This window comes from Ostrinia nubilalis, chromosome 15 (assembly GCF_963855985.1).
Source record: "Ostrinia nubilalis chromosome 15, ilOstNubi1.1, whole genome shotgun sequence".
Lineage (NCBI taxonomy): Eukaryota > Metazoa > Arthropoda > Insecta > Lepidoptera > Crambidae > Ostrinia > Ostrinia nubilalis.
This window is the reverse complement of record NC_087102.1, coordinates 14,759,007-14,781,524: the sequence shown is the minus strand read 5'-3', so window position 1 is coordinate 14,781,524 and position 22,518 is coordinate 14,759,007. Positions and strand designations below refer to the sequence as shown.

At 42.0% G+C, this 22,518-nt stretch overlaps 2 protein-coding genes across 2 annotated transcripts; both read right to left on the bottom strand.

Moving 5' to 3' along the window:
• Nucleotides 1–1,841: 1,841 nt before the first annotated feature.
• On the bottom strand, nucleotides 1,842–21,391 carry LOC135078742 (insulin receptor substrate 1). The gene is made up of 8 exons (XM_063973299.1): nucleotides 20,334–21,391; nucleotides 15,686–15,869; nucleotides 12,944–13,069; nucleotides 12,502–12,635; nucleotides 6,502–6,741; nucleotides 3,966–4,058; nucleotides 2,892–2,997; nucleotides 1,842–2,043 (listed from the first exon to the last, which is right to left on the bottom strand). The coding sequence occupies exons 1-8, from the start codon at nucleotides 20,704–20,706 to the stop codon at nucleotides 1,842–1,844; spliced, it is 1,458 nt and encodes a 485-aa protein (XP_063829369.1). The 5' UTR covers nucleotides 20,707–21,391.
• Nucleotides 6,958–12,470, bottom strand: LOC135078569 (uncharacterized). Its single transcript, XM_063973100.1, has 4 exons — nucleotides 12,400–12,470; nucleotides 12,094–12,344; nucleotides 10,763–10,905; nucleotides 6,958–6,999 (listed from the first exon to the last, which is right to left on the bottom strand). The coding sequence occupies exons 1-4, from the start codon at nucleotides 12,468–12,470 to the stop codon at nucleotides 6,958–6,960; spliced, it is 507 nt and encodes a 168-aa protein (XP_063829170.1).
• Nucleotides 21,392–22,518: the final 1,127 nt, after the last annotated feature.

Here is a 22,518-nt window from a genome sequence, read left to right as displayed (position 1 = left end):
ACCCCTAAATTCTTAAAATTGACCACTGTGCGACGATATGTAGAATACTGTGTAATCGCAGCTTGAAGCTGTCGACACTAACTGCTTCAAGCTGTCCTTATATGGCGAGCCTGAGCTAAAAGCTAAAAAATGTTAGTGAGTACAAAAGAACCAAGCAACTGTCTCTCACCTAAACCTAGGGTCAGTAGACGGCGTCCCGCTGCACACGGAGCCGCTCGAAGCGGACACGAGTGCGGGCAGCGGCTCGTGGCCGGGCGCCATGGGCAGGTACCCGTCGGGGACCGAGTCCTCGGCGCCGAAGGAGGACGTGCGCGAGTGCGTGTGAGTACAAAGGGCCTAATCTAACTGTCTCTCACCTAAACCTAGGGTCAGTAGACGGCGTCCCGCTGCACACGGAGCCGCTTGAAGCAGACACGAGCGCGGGCAGCGGCTCGTGGCCGGGCGCCATGGGCAGGTACCCGTCGGGGACCGAGTCCTCGGCGCCGAAGGAGGACGTGCGCGAGTGCGTGTGAGTACAAAGGATCTAAGCAACTGTCTCTCACCTAAACCTAGGGTCAGTGGACGGCGTCCCGCTGCACACGGAGCCGCTTGAAGCAGACACGAGCGCGGGCAGCGGCTCGTGGCCGGGCGCCATGGGCAGGTACCCGTCGGGGACCGAGTCCTCGGCGCCGAAGGAGGACGTGCGCGAGTGCGTGTGAGTACAAAGGATCTAAGCAACTGTCTCTCACCTAAACCTAGGGTCAGTAGACGGCGTCCCGCTGCACACGGAGCCGCTCGAAGCGGACACGAGTGCGGGCAGCGGCTCGTGGCCGGGCGCCATGGGCAGGTACCCGTCGGGGACCGAGTCCTCGGCGCCGAAGGAGGACGTGCGCGAGTGCGTGTGAGTACAAAGGATCTAAGCAACTGTCTCTCACCTAAACCTAGGGTCAGTAGACGGCGTCCCGCTGCACACGGAGCCGCTCGAAGCGGACACGAGTGCGGGCAGCGGCTCGTGGCCGGGCGCCATGGGCAGGTACCCGTCGGGGACCGAGTCCTCGGCGCCGAAGGAGGACGTGCGCGAGTGCGTGTGAGTACAAAGGGCCTAATCTAACTGTCTCTCACCTAAACCTAGGGTCAGTAGACGGCGTCCCGCTGCACACGGAGCCGCTTGAAGCAGACACGAGCGCGGGCAGCGGCTCGTGGCCGGGCGCCATGGGCAGGTACCCGTCGGGGACCGAGTCCTCGGCGCCGAAGGAGGACGTGCGCGAGTGCGTGTGAGTACAAAGGATCTAAGCAACTGTCTCTCACCTAAACCTAGGGTCAGTGGACGGCGTCCCGCTGCACACGGAGCCGCTTGAAGCAGACACGAGCGCGGGCAGCGGCTCGTGGCCGGGCGCCATGGGCAGGTACCCGTCGGGGACCGAGTCCTCGGCGCCGAAGGAGGACGTGCGCGAGTGCGTGTGAGTACAAAGGATCTAAGCAACTGTCTCTCACCTAAACCTAGGGTCAGTAGACGGCGTCCCGCTGCACACGGAGCCGCTCGAAGCGGACACGAGTGCGGGCAGCGGCTCGTGGCCGGGCGCCATGGGCAGGTACCCGTCGGGGACCGAGTCCTCGGCGCCGAAGGAGGACGTGCGCGAGTGCGTGTGAGTACAAAGGATCTAAGCAACTGTCTCTCACCTAAACCTAGGGTCAGTGGACGGCGTCCCGCTGCACACGGAGCCGCTTGAAGCAGACACGAGCGCGGGCAGCGGCTCGTGGCCGGGCGCCATGGGCAGGTACCCGTCGGGGACCGAGTCCTCGGCGCCGAAGGAGGACGTGCGCGAGTGCGTGTGAGTACAAAGGATCTAAGCAACTGTCTCTCACCTAAACCTAGGGTCAGTAGACGGCGTCCCGCTGCACACGGAGCCGCTCGAAGCGGACACGAGTGCGGGCAGCGGCTCGTGGCCGGGCGCCATGGGCAGGTACCCGTCGGGGACCGAGTCCTCGGCGCCGAAGGAGGACGTGCGCGAGTGGTGGACAGACGCGCCCGCCGGCAGCGCGCCGCCTACCCGCCCGCCCGAGCTGCGGAAGACAGACTTGTTACAACAGGAACTATAGACCCAATACACTGAACTGTCCCACCCGTGACATTGACAGGGGGGAGCCACTGTCAATACCGGATCGCTGGTTCCGATTTTTGCCATGTTGGAAACTATATAGTTGAACGATGGTGGTGCCCCCCTGTCAATGAGTTTGGTGGGACAGTTCAGTGTAGTGACACCGCCAGCCAATGTATCCGCCTTCACCAGTTGACGCCGCTGTAGAGTACAAGGTACTGTCACTCGCTAATAAGCTAAGACAGTGGCCCCAACTGGTGAGCGCTGAATCGATAAGAGCACTACCGCATTTGCCCTCAAAAGGATGGCGCCACCGTAAGGCACTGTGACTCGTCAGTTTGACATGGACGTCACTTTTTAACCAACAGGCTAGTTTCCTAAAAAATTTTTTTAGTCCGTCATGTTTAATATCAAAAAATATTGGACACCTATATTTTTATTTGTCAATCTAACAAAAAATTACATAGTTATGGTGCGTTGAAGTTCCGCGCGACGTCACAAAGTGCGGCACTTTTATGCACTCATTGACGTCACGGGCCTCCTCTTATGAACTTTGGCGCGCTTTATCTCTTTAAATTTTCATTAGATTGAAAAAGTGAAATATACGTGTAGAGTATTTTTTGATAAGTTAACTGACGGACTAATTAAAACTCTTGCTTTTTGACCCAGGAAACAACCCTATTTAATGAGGACTATAGCTTTGCTCTCACCAGTTGGTGCCACTGTAGAGTTAAGATCCTTTCGCTCGCTAGTGGCTAAGATAGTGGCGCCGTATGGTGAGCGCTGAAGCGGTAGGTAGACCATCATCTTTACCTGACGAAGTCCCGGGACACGTCGCAGCAGTCCGGCTCCTCGGGTATCCGCGGCGTGCGCGACCACTCCGCCATCGCGTCCGGCTCGTCGCGGGACGCCTCCACACCTGCACAGAGCGGGATTGTTTGTCATCGTCTCCACCCACTATCCTTTAAAATTACTATCTACTTTCAAATAAATAATAATAAATAAATATCCTTAGACATTCTACACTGCGCTTCTAGTCCCAAACTAAGCAAAGCTTGTACTATGGGTACTAGACAACGGATATAAACATACTTAAATACTTTTTTTTTGTAAATACATACTTATTATACATAGAAAACACCCAGTCCAATACAAACAAATATGTTCATGCACACAAATGTTTGTACTGTGCGGGAATCGAACCCGCTACCTCCGGAATAGTAGTCCGTTTCGAACCACTACACCAAACGGCCGACCAATCGACTCGAAAAAAGGTCTTCGATTTAGTTTTAACACTTGTATATGCGCTGCCGCATAGAAGGCCCTTTCGTATAGTCAGAGCGTTCGAAATGATTGCAACTATGGTGTAGTTGCAATAATTTGAACCAGAAAATGTGTAAAGAAATCACCATTAGTTGGCCAATTTTTCCTAGAAAAGTTACAAAACGGGACAGTTGTAAATTAGAAGTTGCTACGCTCCGGCGTTATTTTTGATTGGAGTTGCTTAATTCCGTGAAGCGATTTCAAAATGAAAACTGTCTCATTTTGTAACTTGTCTAGGGGGGTTGCAGTGTCTTTCAGCCTTTAACACAAGTTTTTGGACCTTAAGCCTAAGCGCAGACCACTGACTTTTAGTTGGCCAATAGTTGGGCCCGATTTTAATTTGTATGAAGAATCGGTCGATACCTAATCGGTATAATGTGCGCACTTTCATACATCTCTATCTATACTGATTAACATACCGACTCAACTATCGCCCAACTAAAAGTCGGTGGTCTGCACCTAGGCTAAGACAAGGAAATAAAGTTCAAAATATGGTGGGAACTATATTCCCACTGATGTACAAATCCGGATAATAAGTATGGCAGCTTCATTATTGTCACTCACCGTCAATGTCGTTTAACCTCGGTGGAGGCCTTTCCACCACCTCGTACACCGACACTCGCGACGGCATACTGTCGCAGCGACTGCGGACTGCATCTGCAGACAACTCACACTCTAAAGGCTGGTTTTAGTGTCACGCGGACTGTCAGTGCGGATCGCTCCGCACAGCTGATCAGTATGAACTGCTAGGTAGCGGAGCGGTTCCTCCGGACCGCATTACTCTAAAACGCTCCCTAGAAGTTCATACAGACTGGCCGTGCGGAGCGTGAGTGACACTAAAACCAGCCTAACGCACCGCACGATAATCGCGCCACTCTCGGCTTTATATTGGACAGCAATACAGCATATAATAGCGTGAAAGTTTCAAATACCGAGATTTTTGTGCAGTAAAATCTATTACCAGTGTGCTTAGTGCGAGTTTTCATTGAACGTCGTCGCTAGCGAGTGCATCAAAGAAATCTATGAAGATTTTAGTTTTTGAAAGTATCCGATAGGGACGCTGTACAATCTGTCATACATTTAATATCATTTTTTACGCACTAGCGACTACGTTTGGTGTAAACTCGTACTAAGCCCCCAGTAGGCCTAGGATGCGCGCCGCGATAAGCTTTTATCACGCCATTTTATCGATTTTATTAGATAAGCCCATACATTTTGACGTGTAAAATCATCGATAAGATTTTATCATGGTGATCATCCTAGCCGGCTGATATCGTCAAAGACTCATCACTGTAACTTATGTCATTATTACACACTGTAAAACCCTGGTTTTCCTAAATAAATAAATAAATAAATAAATAAGTAACGTTTTTATCGTTTCAAGAACCTCAGTTCTGTTATTGTATTGCATGTCCAGTGTAAAGCAGAAAACAGTGGATATCTAATATCGCTTTGCAGTTCCAGATGAATGATGACTCACTGCTAAAAGTAAGAGAAAATGCATAGATAATATAGATTAAAAGGCTTTTTTTGAGAAATACGCAGATAGAGTAGATAGTGAGATTCATGCAAGTAGCACATACAATGGTACGTAGTTACGTACATTTTTTATAACATATTTGCTGTCTCAGTCGCACGTTAGGGCAAAACTCAGGAAATTAATTGACCTGGCATTACAGAATTCAAGTACTGTATCATAGTGTACCGTTACCTAATTTGATTGTGTAGCAATAAAATCAAATTCGAAAGTGTTTTAAAACAGAAACTTTTTTCATGTAATTAAAAGTATTTAAGAAAGTAAAGTATAAACGAAGTAAGAACAAACATTGATAACGAAACAAGAAAGCACGTCTCGTGATACAATTTGTGATGTGTTTAATCCCGTGAAGTCATAAGATAACGCATCTTCAAATGCACTTGTTTAAAGTGTTAGATTGGTATTAATAATTATAAAATATTATTATGAACATAACAACACATATTGGCAACAAATTACAACATAAAAGCAACATAAACATTTTTACCACGTGCCTTGATCTTGCAACATAAAATAGGGTTTTTACGTTGACAGATTTACTTCTTTCTTGACTGTTACTTTGATTTTTTAATCGGACAATACGTGCATAGTAGAACGCAGTGACATTATTTATTGCAATACATACATTGATTTGAAATAAATAAGTCTGTCAACATCATAGTGATGTGGTGTTAGTAGATGTGTAAACACCGATGTACACTCTAAACCAATGGGTGAAGTGAGAACTGCCGCTTACTGCCTTCTTCGATTCGAATTTTAACTTACTCTTTCTGTAGCATTTGTGAATTTCTCCATCCTCGGCTTCAGGAGTTCAGGTGAGTGATACATACTCTTAGGCTTTCGCTGCACTTTATGCCACTTTTGTCCTCATAGACCAGCGCGGGGGACAGCTTAGCTTGGCGGTGGGGTACATATTCTTGGCGTGGGCGGGGGACAGCTTGGCGTGCGCAGGGGACAGTGACGTGGCGGCGGAACGGATAGGTACCCTTGGCGTGACGGCGAGACGGGCTCGGGGCGGGTACATACGCGATAGCTTCACGTGGACGCAGGCCAGGCGCAGTGCGGGTACAGTCACGGAATGAAAAGGTTCGTCAGTTTTCAAATTGATTCCTTCAACGAATCGCGAGCACATATTACCTTTTGAAACTATGTTACAGAATCATCTCAAGTTAGAGAAAATAATCTAACTGTTCGTCAGTAAAGTTCAAAATTATTCAGATCAAAGTTGTTTGACGATTTAACTTGTCAAGAAGATTATTAGTTGTTGGTTCAACCTGCCATTATCTATTAAATAAAAAAACTACATTTTGTAACATTGCACTGATGGGATAGAAAAATAAACAAGCAAAACCGTATTCGTTAGCAAACGTCATATTTATTTAAATGTTAGCAGCACTGTTTCTTGCACGGTTATGTTGGCAGGTTTGACTCTTACAGTACCTAGTGCAAGCGAAAACCGACACTAAGGTGACGAACCTTTTCATTCCGCGACTGTACATACTCTTGGCGTGCGCGAGGGACAGCTTGGCATGACGGCGGGCCCGATTAAGGGCGGATACGTACTCTTGGCATGGGCAGGAGACAGCTTGGCGTGCCGGGCGCCGGTGGAGGCGCGGCGGGCCCAGCTCTTCGGTTCGCGGTCGGCCTCGCCGGCGAGCGGCGCGGACCGCGTGCGCTCGTGAACCACCCGCGGCGCGGCGCAGGGACAGCCGGCCGGCAGCGACACCGTGCGGTGGTGTTTGACCCCGCGCGCCTTCTCGCGGCTATCGCTACTTAATGAGTTATTCGGCGGTTGGTTTTCGGCTGCGAAAGACATGAGAAGCGACACGTAAACAATGGCACCAAGCGTCACCCGGTGCGATGGGGGTTAAATGTAATGCGGAGCGGTGGTGACGTCGAGCGAGTGACACATGTGGCGCTTTATTTCGAGGTAGACAGTGAGTGCTTACAAAATTCATACTATCAAGGACTGCCGAATTGCTGCACGCACTCGTGTTTAGGAAAATATCTCTGTATTAATTATTCGAGGTCACCGCCGCTCGTTATAAATGTTACAATGAACTGTAATATGGCAAACAGTTAAATAAAATAAGATGAAATATTACAAAATGTAATATGTATGAGAACATGGTTAATATCTGCCATATTTTGAGTATTGATTGAATGTGAACATTCCTGTAAATAACTTGGTAACTTGAAAATTGGTGCATGAATACGACAAAGTGTTTAATTTCCTGAAAACTTAAAGACAAACTTAACAATCCAATTTTCAAAGTACCATGTTTGATTAATTAATTGAACCACACTGCACGACACAGCCGTCACCAAAAACCATTCATGTTTTTACAAAACCATACATGCAAGTGAGTACCCAATATCCGAAAACCCTTACATTACCACTTCAACCGTCATGCTTATACCTAAAAATTCTAAATTAACTGTTAGTGTATGCAATCACACAAGAAAAACATTTTTTTAGGAAAACTTGCGAGTTACCCTAATAATTAATAGGATATCAGCACACATTTTACAAAGTGGAAAAGTTGATATTTATTAAAACAATACAGTACCTTATAACTTAAGATTTATCAAGTAAGAAGTAAACATTTCTTTATATTCTTCTAGTGCATAAGTTCAAAACACGTTTGTATTTATCGTGCTTTACCGTTAATTTACCTGGTACGAGTAATACAATTTGATTTGAAAGCGACGAGACAACAAATATAAATAAAACAACATAAACAGTTTTTAACGTAAGCATTTCTAAAAGCATGATTCAAATGAGAAATAAACATGATAAACATTTCAAACGATATAATAAACATGTAAAACAAACAATGTACTAAAAGCAGAACAAAAAGCGCAGCCAGTGAAGCAGACATACGAAATAGAAACGCAATTTTGTCGATCCGTTATTAAATAACGTTAATTAGACTCCGTTTTGTTAAGTTGTTTTACAAACGACAACAACAGTTTCACAGAGTATTTCCATGACGTAAGCACAAAGCGCGACCGATTATTACGTGGACTTACTGACGCATGTAAGAACACAGGTAGCTTGGAAAAGAATAACATGTTGACATGCGAAGGGAAGATACACACGTGAGTCAGGAAGAATTGTTGTAAGGTCAACATGTCAAGAAATCAAGCGCATGTTCTGGCATGTCAAGATATTACGGTGGGGATGGGGACATGTTAGAAATTGACACTTAGCGGTCGCGAGCGGATATGATAAGTGTTTAGTACCAGTCATGTGTTTTTGTCCACGATTATTCCGAACGAATCGCAATGTAAAACGGTGCAAATAAAATTAAAAACTCAATCATAAAGTTGAATCATTCAGTAGGTATTTATTGTGTGGCGTTAGTCATTGTATAGCGGTGTAAGAACATCAAGTTAAATGTTCCTATAAGATCAAATGACACATTATTGCTGTATTGAAAAGTAGGTTCAATGGTTGAATTTGAAATTGTAATAGTGTCTATCAGACATGCATTACAGTTGCCTAAAAAATAAATAATATGCTGCCTTTTTTTGGCGGCACGTCGGCGGGTCAATTGAGTCAGATTATGTCTCACACTATTCTTGTGATCTTAGTTACAATCCATGATAGAAGAAGAAACGAAATATCAAATATGCGTAACTTTATGTGATGTTGTATGTACGTACATATTTACGAAACTAGTGTGTAAGTATACAGCATTTGTGGGCGTCACATCGTCCGTGAATGCGTTTTCCACAATACGCGTTTGTAAATTGTCTGTGTGAGTTTCGTCTTATTTTTGTAAGTCCATCTTTTAGACAGTCATTGAGCGTTTACAGTCTAATTTTTTAGAAATCAGCAGAAATGTCATCAAAAATGGCCAACTGACATAAAAATATTTTTAGTCTGTGAACTAGTGATGCGACAAAACCTCTCGTTAATCGCGAAGTGAAATGAAGAATGTTCACTAATTTTGTTTTTTAGCTTTCTGTATTCTCTGTTAAAAATAAAAAATACACGTGAAAGAATTATTTCGATACGTCAATTAGTTTCCAAGATATTGAATTTTAAAAGTGCGGGCGGCGGCCGGCCCGCCATTTTATGCGCGTGACGTCATATTACAACGACTGGCTCATATTTGTATGGGTGGAATCTTGCAAGCTGAATTAAGACCCACTTCCAGGCAACCGATTAAGCTGAAATTTCGCAAACACATGTGATTTGGATGACCATGCAATATTATGATGACATGGAGCTGATCTGATGATGGAGCTGGAAGGTGGCCATAGGAACTCTATAATAAAACGACTTAAATGCATCGAGTTTGGGCTCGTTCGTTTTGTATTGATGAGTATTTTAATTCTATATAGTAATCGGGGTCTAATGATGGAGCTGGAAGGTAATTCGCAATAAAACGACACAATCGCATCAAGTTTGGGTTTGGTTCAATTTTAATTTCTGTGATGGGTCTGGGTGTTAATATGTATAATAAGTTTGTATTTACAAAAAAAAAATATTTAAGTATGTTTATATCCGTTTTCTAGTGAGCGGACGCTGTGAATGTACGTCACACGGGGTCACGTGACCGTCGGCGGGACTCAATATTTAAGCGAACTTTGAATGCCTATAAAATCATAACTACTGGGTATTTTTGAATGAAATAAAAACTAATGTATTTGTAAATGTAAAAGCTTAACTGTAACATAGGTTTCAAGTGATTTTGCATACCTAGTAACATTCTCAATTATTGTAGTACTTGCGTATCATCGCCGGGTGATCGTCAAAATACTAAAAATATGAAACAAAGTCGCAACATTGAATGTGAACTGATTATGAAATTTTCGAGAACAGGAAACAAACTGTATGCACAGATGTAATCAAAAAACACACAGGACAGTAAAACAATCAATGATATCCGTAAAGTTATTCAACTTCAAATAGTTGCAAAAAGTTCTGTTTGACAGTGTTGCTACTAGTGACATCTCGCTCGCTCAGTTCTTTGTTGCTCTATTTCGCTAGGGAGGTAATTTAAGATGCTATCAATGAGGGTTTTCACGATTGAAAAATCCGCCAGATGCCAATACGTAGACGCGAGGTCCAAATGTTGCATGATTGGTTAATTTTGACATGACATTGACAGATATGTCAAAATCCACCAATCACGCAGCATTTGCGTGATTGGTGGATTCTACGTATTGACATCTGGCGGATTTTTCAATCGCGAAAACCCTCATTGAAAGAAGATTTTTATTTTCTTTTATTTTATTTACTTATATAGGAAAATAAGCAATGGAACAATACGTAATTGCATAAAAAAGTAAAATAATTTCGTTTAAATAAAACCGACTAAAAATTAAACTGACTCCGAAAAAGTATACACTAAAAGTAGAAAAATAATTTTACGTTATCTCCAATATTTTCGAAGTTATCGCTGGAAAACTAAACAAAGTATCGTATATTTTTTATTTAAAATTAATCATTAATCGGAATAAGTGTATACTTAAAATAATATCGATTAAATTTACAGATTATTGTCTATGACTCACAGGTTACAGCACTGATGTGTCAGAGACAAGTCATAGACAATATGGAGATAACACAATGATTTTAAACGTCAAGTCAATTTGACAAGTCTCACAAATTTGCATCGTCCACGTATTTTGCTAAAATAATTTGTTTCAAAGATTGATTTCAAACTTGTTTAAACGTGAAAATAAAGTTGGTTTCATGGGCTTGTTAAATAATGTGTATGATATTATGAACACGTAAGTGATTATGGTGTAATTGTGTATGAAAGTGTTTGTTTACATCTCTGCTGGATTCTAAAAAATCAAGGTATACATTGCGATCCGCCGGCGTACCGAGGCGGTTCCGTTCCGTACCGGGGGGCGGCGGCGAGGCGAGCGGCGCCAGCGCAGCGGCCGAGTCGTCGATAGAGTGCGTCGCGCACGGCCTAAGGCACGAGCCCACGCACAGGCCCACGTCTGCAAGACACGCCAAGTCAGAAGTCGCAGACGCGGCAACACACGACTCGGAAGTCGCAGACGTCGCGAGACACGCCAAAGCAATGGCCATATCAAAGAAATACGACATTCGACTGTCGAAACAAGTGAATTCAGATACCCTATAAACTAATGTCAATGTTTTTCACGAATTAGGGACTAAATAAAACATCGCTTCGCTTCGACCAACAATACTATTAGATCTTTTTCCCTTAACGAATGACATTTACATCGGCTAGAGGGCAAAATTACAATGTAATGGTAATTCGTAGGGGCTCAAAACAGGGGGTGGAGGGCACGATGCTAAGGCATGGCAACTACAGAGCAAATTATCTAAATGGGTTCATGTTAGTCACATAATAATGTTCTAAAACTACATAATGCTATAAACACTACTAATATAATATACCACACTACTGAAGCGAGTATCTTAAACTACAATACTAATATGACTGTTGTCCAGGTGCGATGTGTAATTACAATGGTCATCTTCCAAAATGTACCCGGCAGATTTCGTGACTAGAGTGCAAAGATGAACATAGTCCATACAGGGTCGGGTTATCTCATTGAGTTTGTCTTAATTTTACTTTACAGTTCAGTTAGGGCTCCAGTTTTATGCACCATTTAGCTCTGTGGCCTTTGGCTACCTAGACACAGCCCTGGTCGCTCGTCGGACCACTATGGGCGGGGCTCACAGGTGCTCGTCAAAAATGCAAAATGTCACATGTACAAAAAGTCAGAACCGCAAATATCAATATTATCAGGAGGCGTAAAATGCCAAATTCGCAGAATGAATACTCAAAATTTTTATTAGTTTGCAAATGTGTCATTTTACGAACCTGTCTTTTTGCGTTCTTGACCAATGAGGGCTATCGTTTTAGCGCTCAGCAGTTAGCGCCACTGTAGAGTAAGGTCCTGTCACTTACCTGGCACCAACTGGTGAGCGCTAAAGTGGTAGGAGGACTATCGCAATTGCACTCATCAAGATGGCGCCATTGTAGAGTAAGGTCCTGTCAATCGCCAGGGGTGCCAACTGTTAAGTATAAAAACGATAGCCCTCATTATTACAATCAAATGTTTGACACTGTGAACTCTCGTCATAACTAGGACCTCGTAGACATCACTAGGGTGGGGGCTCACGGATGCCCTTGGGAGCTGTGGGAGGCTCACCGTTGGAGAGCCCGGCGCGGCCGTGCTCGGTGTCGGAGCAGGACTGGCTGCGGCGCGAGCACGGGCAGCATGCTGTGCCCGCGGGAGCTGTGGGAGGCTCACCGTTGGAGAGCCCGGCGCGGCCGTGCTCGGTGTCGGAGCAGGACTGGCTGCGGCGCGAGCACGGGCAGCATGCTGTGCCCGCGGGAGCTGTGGGCGGCTCACCGTTGGAGAGCCCGGCGCGGCCGTGCTCGGTGTCGGAGCAGGACTGGCTGCGGCGCGAGCACGGGCAGCATGCTGTGCCCGCGGGAGCTGTGGGAGGCTCACCGTTGGAGAGCCCGGCGCGGCCGTGCTCGGTGTCGGAGCAGGACTGGCTGCGGCGCGAGCACGGGCAGCATGCTGTGCCCGCGGGAGCTGTGGGCGGCTCACCGTTGGAGAGCCCGGCGCGGCCGTGCTTGGTGTCGGAGTAGGACTGGCTGCGCGGCGCAAGTGCCGGCGCGTCCACGGGTAGGATGATGTGGTCGCGCTCGTTCTCCGACTCTTTGGCGCAGTTCCTCATTGCGCTGGAAGTTTTGTCCAAAAAAATTCAGTTGCTGTCAATAGACAATAGATGGCGTATGCATCGAATTGAATCGCGGAGAAATGGAGACAGAAACAATATCTGTGTTTAATGATAGCTTTAACGAAAAGGTTCTATTCGACACCGGCGATAGAATCATTAAAAAATTAATTATTAATTAATCTTTCATTAAACCAGGGAAGATCGTCTTTTGTATTTTTATTTTGTAGACTTGTACCCTTTACAGTGTACAACATGACAATTGATTTTCGACCTTACATAAGTGAATAAGGTTTAAATTACAAGACTCACAGGAGGATAGTGGAGTGCATGCTCTGAGCGATGTTGGAGTCTTCCGAGTGCATCCACAGCTCGCCGGCGCCCGTCGCCGTCTGCCGGCCCACCTCCATGTAGAAGAAACACTCTGAATCGCCGCATCTAAGGGAACAAAACACATGGGTTATATCTAAGATAGAAGGTCGCGGGAATAGCCTGGATGTGGGCAGCGCAGGACCGTTTATTATGGAAAACCTTGGGGGAGGCCTTTGTCCAGCAGTGGACGTCATTTGGCTGAAACGACGACGACATCTAAGATAACATGTTGTGAGTCCAATGATAGTTTAACTTTCCCCCGGGACAAACTTGGCCTTCACTGGTTGGGTTTTTATTGACGGTCAAGCTGTAGACCCTGGCTACACAGGAGTTGCAGCGATGGGAACGAGAGGTCGGAATAGTCCCGTATCGAAGATAACAAAATGCTACGGTTTGTGCCTCTTCTCAATCGGAAAACGTCTCATGGTAGACAAAGGCTTTCCTTAATTATTTCCAGAGTCATCGGTGCTGTGCTGTACGTTACTCCTATCGGAGGGCAAGACACACGTTGGGTCGCTGAACCATCAGAGTAAGTAAGTAATTCCAAAACAGTTATAAATCCCTGGAAATGTTCAACCTTCAATGGTGGGGGCTACATTGACAGCTAAACCACAGCTAAACTGTGTGGCTATTAGGCCAGTAGAATTAAACACAAAAATTGATTAAATCGGAAATAATTCCTACAAAAGATTTTTTTGCTTTAATGGCTTCATTGGTTGCCCATTAAGATGATCCTAAGTTTTCGACTTCGAGAGAGTTGTGCTTAAGTGGTGGGGGCCCCCGAAAGGGGCGTTTTTTCGGTTTTCCGGTTATACCGCGTAAAGGACTTACCCTATCGAAAAGTGGTCTTCATGACGGTTGAAGGGCACTTAATCCTGCATTGAATAAGACCAAATTCAAATGTTTTGGACAAATCGTTCCCGCGCTAAAGTTCGGAAAAGTAGAAAATATACGTATAATTAATGACCCTCTCCACGTCCAATGGCTTGTTACCCACAGGCTTCCAAGTCTTGAAAAGGGCCACCTTAACCAGTGTAACCCTATCAAGGCTTACGAGCTTGATGCGCCTATCCTTGTGCGTCCCAGCCGTTCCTTAACTGCGGTTGGTGCACCTCTTCCTTGCACTCTCCTGAACGACCCTGTGTTACCTACTGTGGCTGTCCCTCTTCCTTGCAGCCTCCTGCACGACTACGTTGCCTAGCCGTATGCCTGGTCCAAGGTTCGACGCCACAAAATCAACTTCGCACGCGTGAAAATAGTTTAAATACTATTTTCCGTGCTTGCAACATTTTTCTTTACTGCTTCGGCTCTATTAGTCGTAGAGTGATTGTATATATCCTATAGCCTTCCTCAATTTATGAGCTATTCAACACAAAAAATATTATTTCAATCAAACTAGTAATTCTTGAGATTAGCGCGTTCAAACAAACAATCAAAAAACTCTTCAGCGTTTTAATATGAACTTGTTGTTGTTGATTTTTGGCGTCAAACCTTAGACCAGGCATACGGCTAGGCAATGTAGTCGTGCAGGAGGATACAAGGAACAGGGGCAGCCACAGTTGGTAACACAGAGTCGTTCAGGTGAGTGCCAGGAAGAGGTGCAGCAACCGCAGTTAAGGAACGGCTGGGACGAACAAGGATCGGCGAATCCAGCTCGTATGCCTTGATAGGGTTACACTGGTTGAGGCGCTCCTTTTCAAGACTTGAAAGCCTGCGGGTAACGAGCCATTGGACGTGGAGAGGGTTATTAATTATACACATATTTTCTACTTTGCCGAACATTTGCACGAGAACGGTTTGTTCAAAACATATGAATTTGGTCTTATTTAATGCAGAATTAAATGCCCTTCAACCATCAGGAAGACCACTTTTCGATAGGGTAAGTCCTTTACGCGGTATAACTGGAAAACCGAAAAAGCGCCCCTTTCGGGGGCCCCCACCACATAAGCACAACTCCGTCGAAGTCGAAAACTTAGGAGAGTCTTAATGGGCAACCAATGAAGCCATTAAAGCAATAAAATCTTTTGTAGGAATTATTTCCGATTTAAAAGCTAATTCTACTGGACTATATACTCGAATTAACTGCAATTCAAGCAACGAAAGGGGTCAAAAGGGGAAGTGCAAAATACATAATTTCTAAGTTGGTACCATAATAATTAAAATTAAAAGGTAAAATATTATAATTAGTTAAAAAATCTATTTTGACAAACACTTAAGGCTTGATAAGTATCGCTAAAAACCTATCTACAATCGTTGGAGCGTTATCGTGAATAGTATAATCAGATAATCCAAATTTTAAACTGCGGAAGCCGCGATTGCGTACGAGATATTTTATACAACTAAAGTTGCGCGCGCACGGGTGACTTTTGTCACCGTGACAGTATGTTTCTCCATCGATAAATAGATAAGTACTGTGTTGTCTCTCTTTATAAAAGGGTAAAAGACAAAAATATACTGTCACGGTGACAAAAAGTAGCCTCGCCTAAAAGTCCACACAGTATATCGGTCGATAGCTTGATCGACTTCTGTTAATTTGTATGAGTAATCAGCCGCCATATTTATTTATTTATTAGGTACACCAACAAAGTCATATCGATGCAATGTGCACATTTCATGTTCATACTGATTAACAGCCCGACTAAACCATCTGCCGACAAAAATACTGTAGTCTAGGAGTCTTACCTCCTGATATTTTTCAGGGTGTACTCGATCCGTTCCGGTATTCCCAGGTCGCTGATGACATTGTTGTGGCTTTTGATCTTGACCAGGGTGAGGGTCTTGTCAGTCAAGCACAGGTTGTACAGCCCCTGGATATTCTTGGAAGACCCCAGACCTTTCTTCTGAACGTTCACTTGCCATACGTGTTCTGAAAAGTTTATTGGATTGATTACACAATGTTTCTTGTCAAATCAAATAATTAATACCTAACACACCTAAAATTTAGAACCTTATTGAACAGCAGAAAACAGGTCAAGTGCGAATTAAAATCGCGTGCCGTGTTACATTTTCATTGCAATACAATACACGCATTTTGAATAAGTAAACGCTAAATTACAATTTATAGATATTTTCGAAATGGTTAAGGTTACAAACTCGATTTGCGCTAAAATCCCAACTAATATTATAAATGCGAAAGTAACTCTGTCTGTCTGTCTGTCTGTTACGCTTTCCCGCTTAAACCTCGCAACCGATTTTGATGAAATTTGGCATAGAGATAGTTTGAGTCCCGGGAAAGAACATAGGATAGTTTTTATCCCGGTTTTTGAAACAGGGACGCGCGCGATAAAGTTTTTCTGTGACAGACAAAATTCCACGCGGGCGAAGCCGCGGGCGGAAAGCTAGTAAAAATATAATTGTGAAACTACATACTTCAGTCAGTAGTATAAAGTGGAAACAATTTTGATAGTTCTGGAAGGTTCTGGACGATACTTATCGTCAAGAGAACTAAAAAAATATATATAACTTTTTGTTTTAGAGAAAGGTCTATGCTACTGTAACTAGTATCAGAAGATGTGAGTTTGAATTGAGTAAGTTAGATGTGAAAATGCATATTGAAGGTTTTTGTAGGCTATAGTGTTAGAGAAGAAAAATAGGTACAAATATTACATAATTTCTTTTTTTAAAGCACATTTTTACACGTACCCCGCGTTTGTGTAACTACCCGAATACACAATTTGAAAGTAATTTAAGCAAATCAATTTGTGGTTATTATTAAAATTCAAGTGTTAAAAATCTCAATAAAATATTATTTTGTTATTTTTCACCCCTTTTTCCTGTTTTTAAATACATTTATCAAGTGCATTATGGTGATTTCCTTCCTCATTTCTATTTTATCTGTCGGGATTCCCCAAGTAAGAAATATATTCCAGAATGGTAATTAATAAAAAGAGAAGAAGGAAAATACAATACTATTTTAATACAGGCTGCCGCAATATCAGGGCGATGGAATTTAGAGATTTAAACATATAGTGATAGGCACTAAAAAGGTCGCAGGAAAATATTAATTGAAAAATTAAAATAATATATTAAAATAATAAAATTATTAGATACCTAATTATTATAATCACTAAATAATTTAAATAAAAATACCTACTAATTCCAAGTATTATTACAATACAAATTGATAGGTATTAACAACTAAAATTATTGGATAATTAGATTGTTTCTTTTTTTCTTTAAACGAATACTGCTCAAATAAGAATAAAAAGCGGTCCGCCCATCGGAAGAAAAAAAAATGGTTTACATACAAACATTTCAGTTACAAGTTATTTACAGCTAACAAAACCTTTAGTAGGACACTAACTTGAAACTTTCAAATCAATTTTCAAAGTACCTTCTGTGAAAATTGCCTATTCATCAATCAAAGTGGTTTGGATGAACTCAGTTTTTTTTAAAGGTGTGGTATGTATTAAAATAAATAAATATCCATATTACTATGTAAGTATGTACTGCTGCAAGCATTATTAATTTGTTTATGATCGCAGAAAGGGCCTAACAGCGATTGCTTCATATCTCATACAAAAGGATTAGGGATTTTTTTAAACTTCTGAGAATTCATGTCTGCATATACAAAGATAAACATGCAGCACAATAATAATATTTTTAATAACAACTGTAACAAACAAGTAATAATAGTATGATTTGTCATTGCAAACGAAAACCAATGTTTGATCAAACGTTTATCAAAGCTGTTGACAGCATGCAAAAGAAACAGGAAAACATGTTTACCGGCAGTGCAGTTCCGTTTTCGGGGAACGCCGCACCGCGATTTTAATGACTTGCAGAACGCCAATTGGCGCCAAACATTATTTCACATCTGGCGCAATATAATGCCCGTTTTTGACTTGTACGATAAACAACAGGATAATTATCTAAATTGCTCACTTCGGTGACTCAGGTGGGTCAAAGTCGAATAGTAAACGGTAGATAGGGTTCAAAGTATGTACATAAAATTTTGTTATGATACAAACTTGTTTAGTAATTATAAAACTTATCGCGTTATTATTCTACCAATTTCCACTGATAAATAATGGACAGAAATATTGCTGAATGTCCTCCAGAAGACAGATTGCAATAGAATAAGGGAAAAAAAAATTATTCTACCCAGAATGGTGATATTTTTAGACATGAAGTTAATTTCTTAGCCTAGGCGCAGACTGCAAACATTTTTTCGGCCGATAGTTTAGTCGACCAGTTAATCAGTATGGGCATGTATAGAAGTGCGCACATTACACCGATTGATTCTTCATACAAATTAGAATCAGAACCCAACTATCGGCCGACTAAAAAACGGTGGTCTACGCCTAGCTTTGAATGAAAATTAAAACAATGCACCCAAGAAATGGTGACATGGCTATCATAATAATAATTATCACAAGCTATTCTCAAATAGAAAATATTAGTTTATTTAACCTTGACAATGATTTTTACTGGTGAAGCGTTGGTCATAAGGGAACTTGATGCGACTCTGGCGGGTGCACGTTCGATTCGCCGTCGAGTCATAATCTACGTTTCTGAGATAGTCTAACATTTAGGTGTACTGAAGGCATCAATATCCATTTATTATCAAAATGTAGTACTCAGACCACTACAAAGTAGGTTGACTAGCACATATTTACATAAAAACAAAAAAAAACAATTAAAAACAAACCCCCCTACAAATTAGATAATTAGCCCGATAAACAGTTAATTATCAGAATTAACCCATGACCTGTGATTAGTAATGATATCCAACCAAGCTTGTTCATTACAAAATCCACATTGTATTTATAAGTTTTGTAACAGAGTTGCTTGATAACATTAGTGCTATAAACAACATACATGTTATTTTATCTGCTGATAATTAAATCTATTTTAAATTATCTTATTCAAAAGTTACTATAATCTAAGCATGTAGTTTTATTTAGATAGGTATTTAATTTTAATAATACCTCGCCTAAATAGGTACCTACATAAATATTCTGACCCCAGTCTCTCAGTTGTGTCAGCCAACCTTTGCCATACCACAAAAGGACTATCAGATCTTTAGTACTTCACTTTAATTTTGTAGAAACATTGTAATTAATAGCCTAACATAATGATGATTATAATATTACCTAATTCAAGTACTAAAATATAAAAAATAAATTAAAAAAAGAAACAAAAAAAGAACAAAAAAGGAAAAAAATAATTACGTCAATTAATTTTACATGAAATTTGATGATTACCTAATCAAATTAATTTTGTTATTGACTGATTACTTTCCCAACAATATAAAAAAATAGTAATATTTGGGAAAAAGTGCATTAATAATGATTTAAAACAGTATAATAATTATCATATTGTCCCTTAAACATAAGAGGGAGCACTCATTGTGATTGATGATGGTGGCACTTTACCAGTAATTTAAAGGTCATTGCCCTTCGAATTTATGTTCACTATCTGTAAATTTCCATTTGACATGTTGGTTTGAGATTTAACAAGAAATGTGAAAAAAACATTAATAGAGAAGATATTAATAGGTCCATGATATCAAGTGTAACTCGTTAAAAACAAAAAATATTCAATTTAATAAAAAAATACCAAAACTATTAAAAAAAATATTGTTATTAAAAGGTTATTAAAAGAAAATAGTTTTATTTAAGGATTATTTAACTTGAGAGACAGGATGGAACAACTTAATACAAATAAAGTATTTAGGTACCTAGTTACTTATTGGTACTTGATAACCAAGTAGGTATCTGTTATTAATATGTTAATTTCTAACTAATGAGTGAATGAATTTGGGCTTGTAGGTACCTACATATTTATTACTACTCTTTTGTGACTAATTATGTAGATAAGTGTTCAACACTACTAATAAGTAAATTTTTGCTAATTAAAAACTTTAAATGAGAAAAGTCCATTAAATTGTTGTTATTGTTGTAACTATGACTGTACTAGGTAAACATGTTTTGTTCTTTCCTCATTTGTGATTGGAGCTGATAACACTAGAGTTCCATTATCTGTTTTTGTAACAAACAAATGTGATACCATAAAGGCCCCTCACAGTTCGTGGAATAGATGATAACACAGCTGCACTACATTTGCCAATTTAACTTTTTGGCAGTTTAAACTAGGTAAAGGCACCTAGGCACTTCTCTAAATTTAGACTAATAAAATTAGATCCTTAATTAAGGTCGAACGCTGTTTATAAAATTGGTAAACATTGCAAGACCGAAAGGCCACTCGGCGCGTACAGCTATAATACAATTGTGCAGTGATTTGAGTTGTTTTGATCGCTCCACTCATTACAAATCATTGTGCAAGACAATGTTTATTATACAATCAATAATAGTAAGGTCGGACTCACGTATGGGATGGAGTAGCTCGGCGCTGGCGTCGTCGGAGCGGTGCTGCTTGAGGATGGCGGTGAGCCAGGCGTGCAGGTCCGTCTCGTTCTCGGCCACGATGCAGAACTGCTCCTCGCGCGTGAACAGCGCCACCACGTGCTTCTGCTTGAGGTCCAGGCGCCGCGTGATGTTGTAGCAGCTCTTGAGCGGCAGCACGCGGCGCGGCGAGGCGCCGGCGCGGAACTTCTTCTCCGACTCGTAGTACTCCAGCCGCGCCGAGCACTCGGCCGTCTCCGCGCGCAGCACGAAGTATTTCTTCTTCATCGTCTTCAGCTTGCGCAGATGGCCCTGGCGCACGATGGCGCCCGCGCCGCCGCCCGCTCCCGCGGACATGTTAGCGCGCCCGCATCCCGATCCCCGACGAACGCTGGCACATGCCGACCGATAACCTTGAAGTTGTTTACTTCGCTGATGAAAGTCACCCGAATTGTCGAACCTACGCTACCACTGTCGAACACGCGTCGCAACTAAAAATACGTACTATCCTTTTCGTATAGTGCGTAAATAGTAGCGCTTATGATAAATCGAACAGCGTAACGAATTCACCTCGTCCCGCGTAGTTACACTCGTGCCATATGACTGCTGTTTGGTGGGCACCACGAATTCAAGACGACACGATAACAGTCGACGGCGATTTTTATCTTTGCGAAATAATCATATCATAATACATCAACAACAAACACTATTCAATCCATAATTTGGTACGCTCGCTATTACACTCGGTCATTCACAGACACTCAAGTTTAGAAAGAGATAAAATCATTCATAGTAAACGTAATCCGCACCGCACGCCCTTCCGTAGGCACGCAGGGCATGGAAGTCACGCCGTGCTCATGCTTCACGACATCAAAACATTCGATTTATTGAGGTATCCTGCACTGTTCACAAACTCCTAGGAAAATGTATTAACGCAGATCAAATTAGTGAACAATGTTTGTATGCTTGATCACTTGAATATAAAAACTCATGTATTTGCGCGTCGTTTTTTATTGGTTCTCGCTATTGCGTGTCATTTTTGTACGACGAACGAAATCGAAATAATAGTACATACCTAGTGATGTTCTAGTATCATTCATAAACCATTCATTAGGTTACCCGAATATTTAAGTATGAATCGATTAATGACTAGAAAACATTATTATTATTATACAGCATATTATTTTAACATAGTATTATAACATAGATGTAATACCTAACACATGCAATTAAATCAATCCCTATTGTTATTATTACAATAATTATCTTTAAGTAGTCATTTATTTGCACTGGATCGTTATTTATATAAAGTGTAGAATTTTCTTTTAATGATAAAACGTATTCTCCCTGTAGACATTTGAAATGAAGCAGCAAGTGCAAGTACCATGTCAGTATTTAATAAGTAAGAGTCTACGTACTTAAATCAAGCCTTGTTTGCATTAGTCGAGTATTTTAGTCGAGTGGCGAGTAGTTTAGCTAAATGTGCCCGAATACCAAAAAGTTAGTCGAGTAGATACAGATCCATTTTGTTCTATTTTGACAGGCAAGTAGCGCACTCCACCATGCACCCCTGCTCCTCTAGCTGGCTTTGAAATCTTTTATTTTATAAATTGTACTAAACCAAAGTGCAAAATGGTTATTTCATTTGGTCAGTAGCAAGTAGTTTAGTTACTAAAAACGAGTTGTTCTACTAGTGCGATGAAACATACTTAATCGTTCTTTTAGTCGAGCCAATTCAAGCTTTGTTCAGTTGTTTACACTATTTTTAGTGCAATAAGCAATGCCGTTTGACCAATTATGCTAACTTAGGCCATAGTAGAATTAGAAAACCGTGTTCACATTGACCAGTTGAAGTAAGTAAGTTCTGAGATTTTTTGTATGAATGTTGATGGTTTTATTTACCACAATTTTATACGCCTTACACTTCTTATTCGTTACGCTCTTGGCAGAGCGGTCGTGGTCACGTTGAGGCGTTGTTCACATCGGTTGTAGAGGAGGATACAACTCTCCGCACGATCTCATGCCATCTCTCTCTATTGGCAGTGCTCTGTATTTTTTCTCAACGCGAATGAACTATAGTAACTTAGTTACGTGGTGTTCGGACACCTTTAGCCTAAATTACTCGCTACTCGATTTAATTAGTCGACTAGACGAACAAAGCTTTAATAT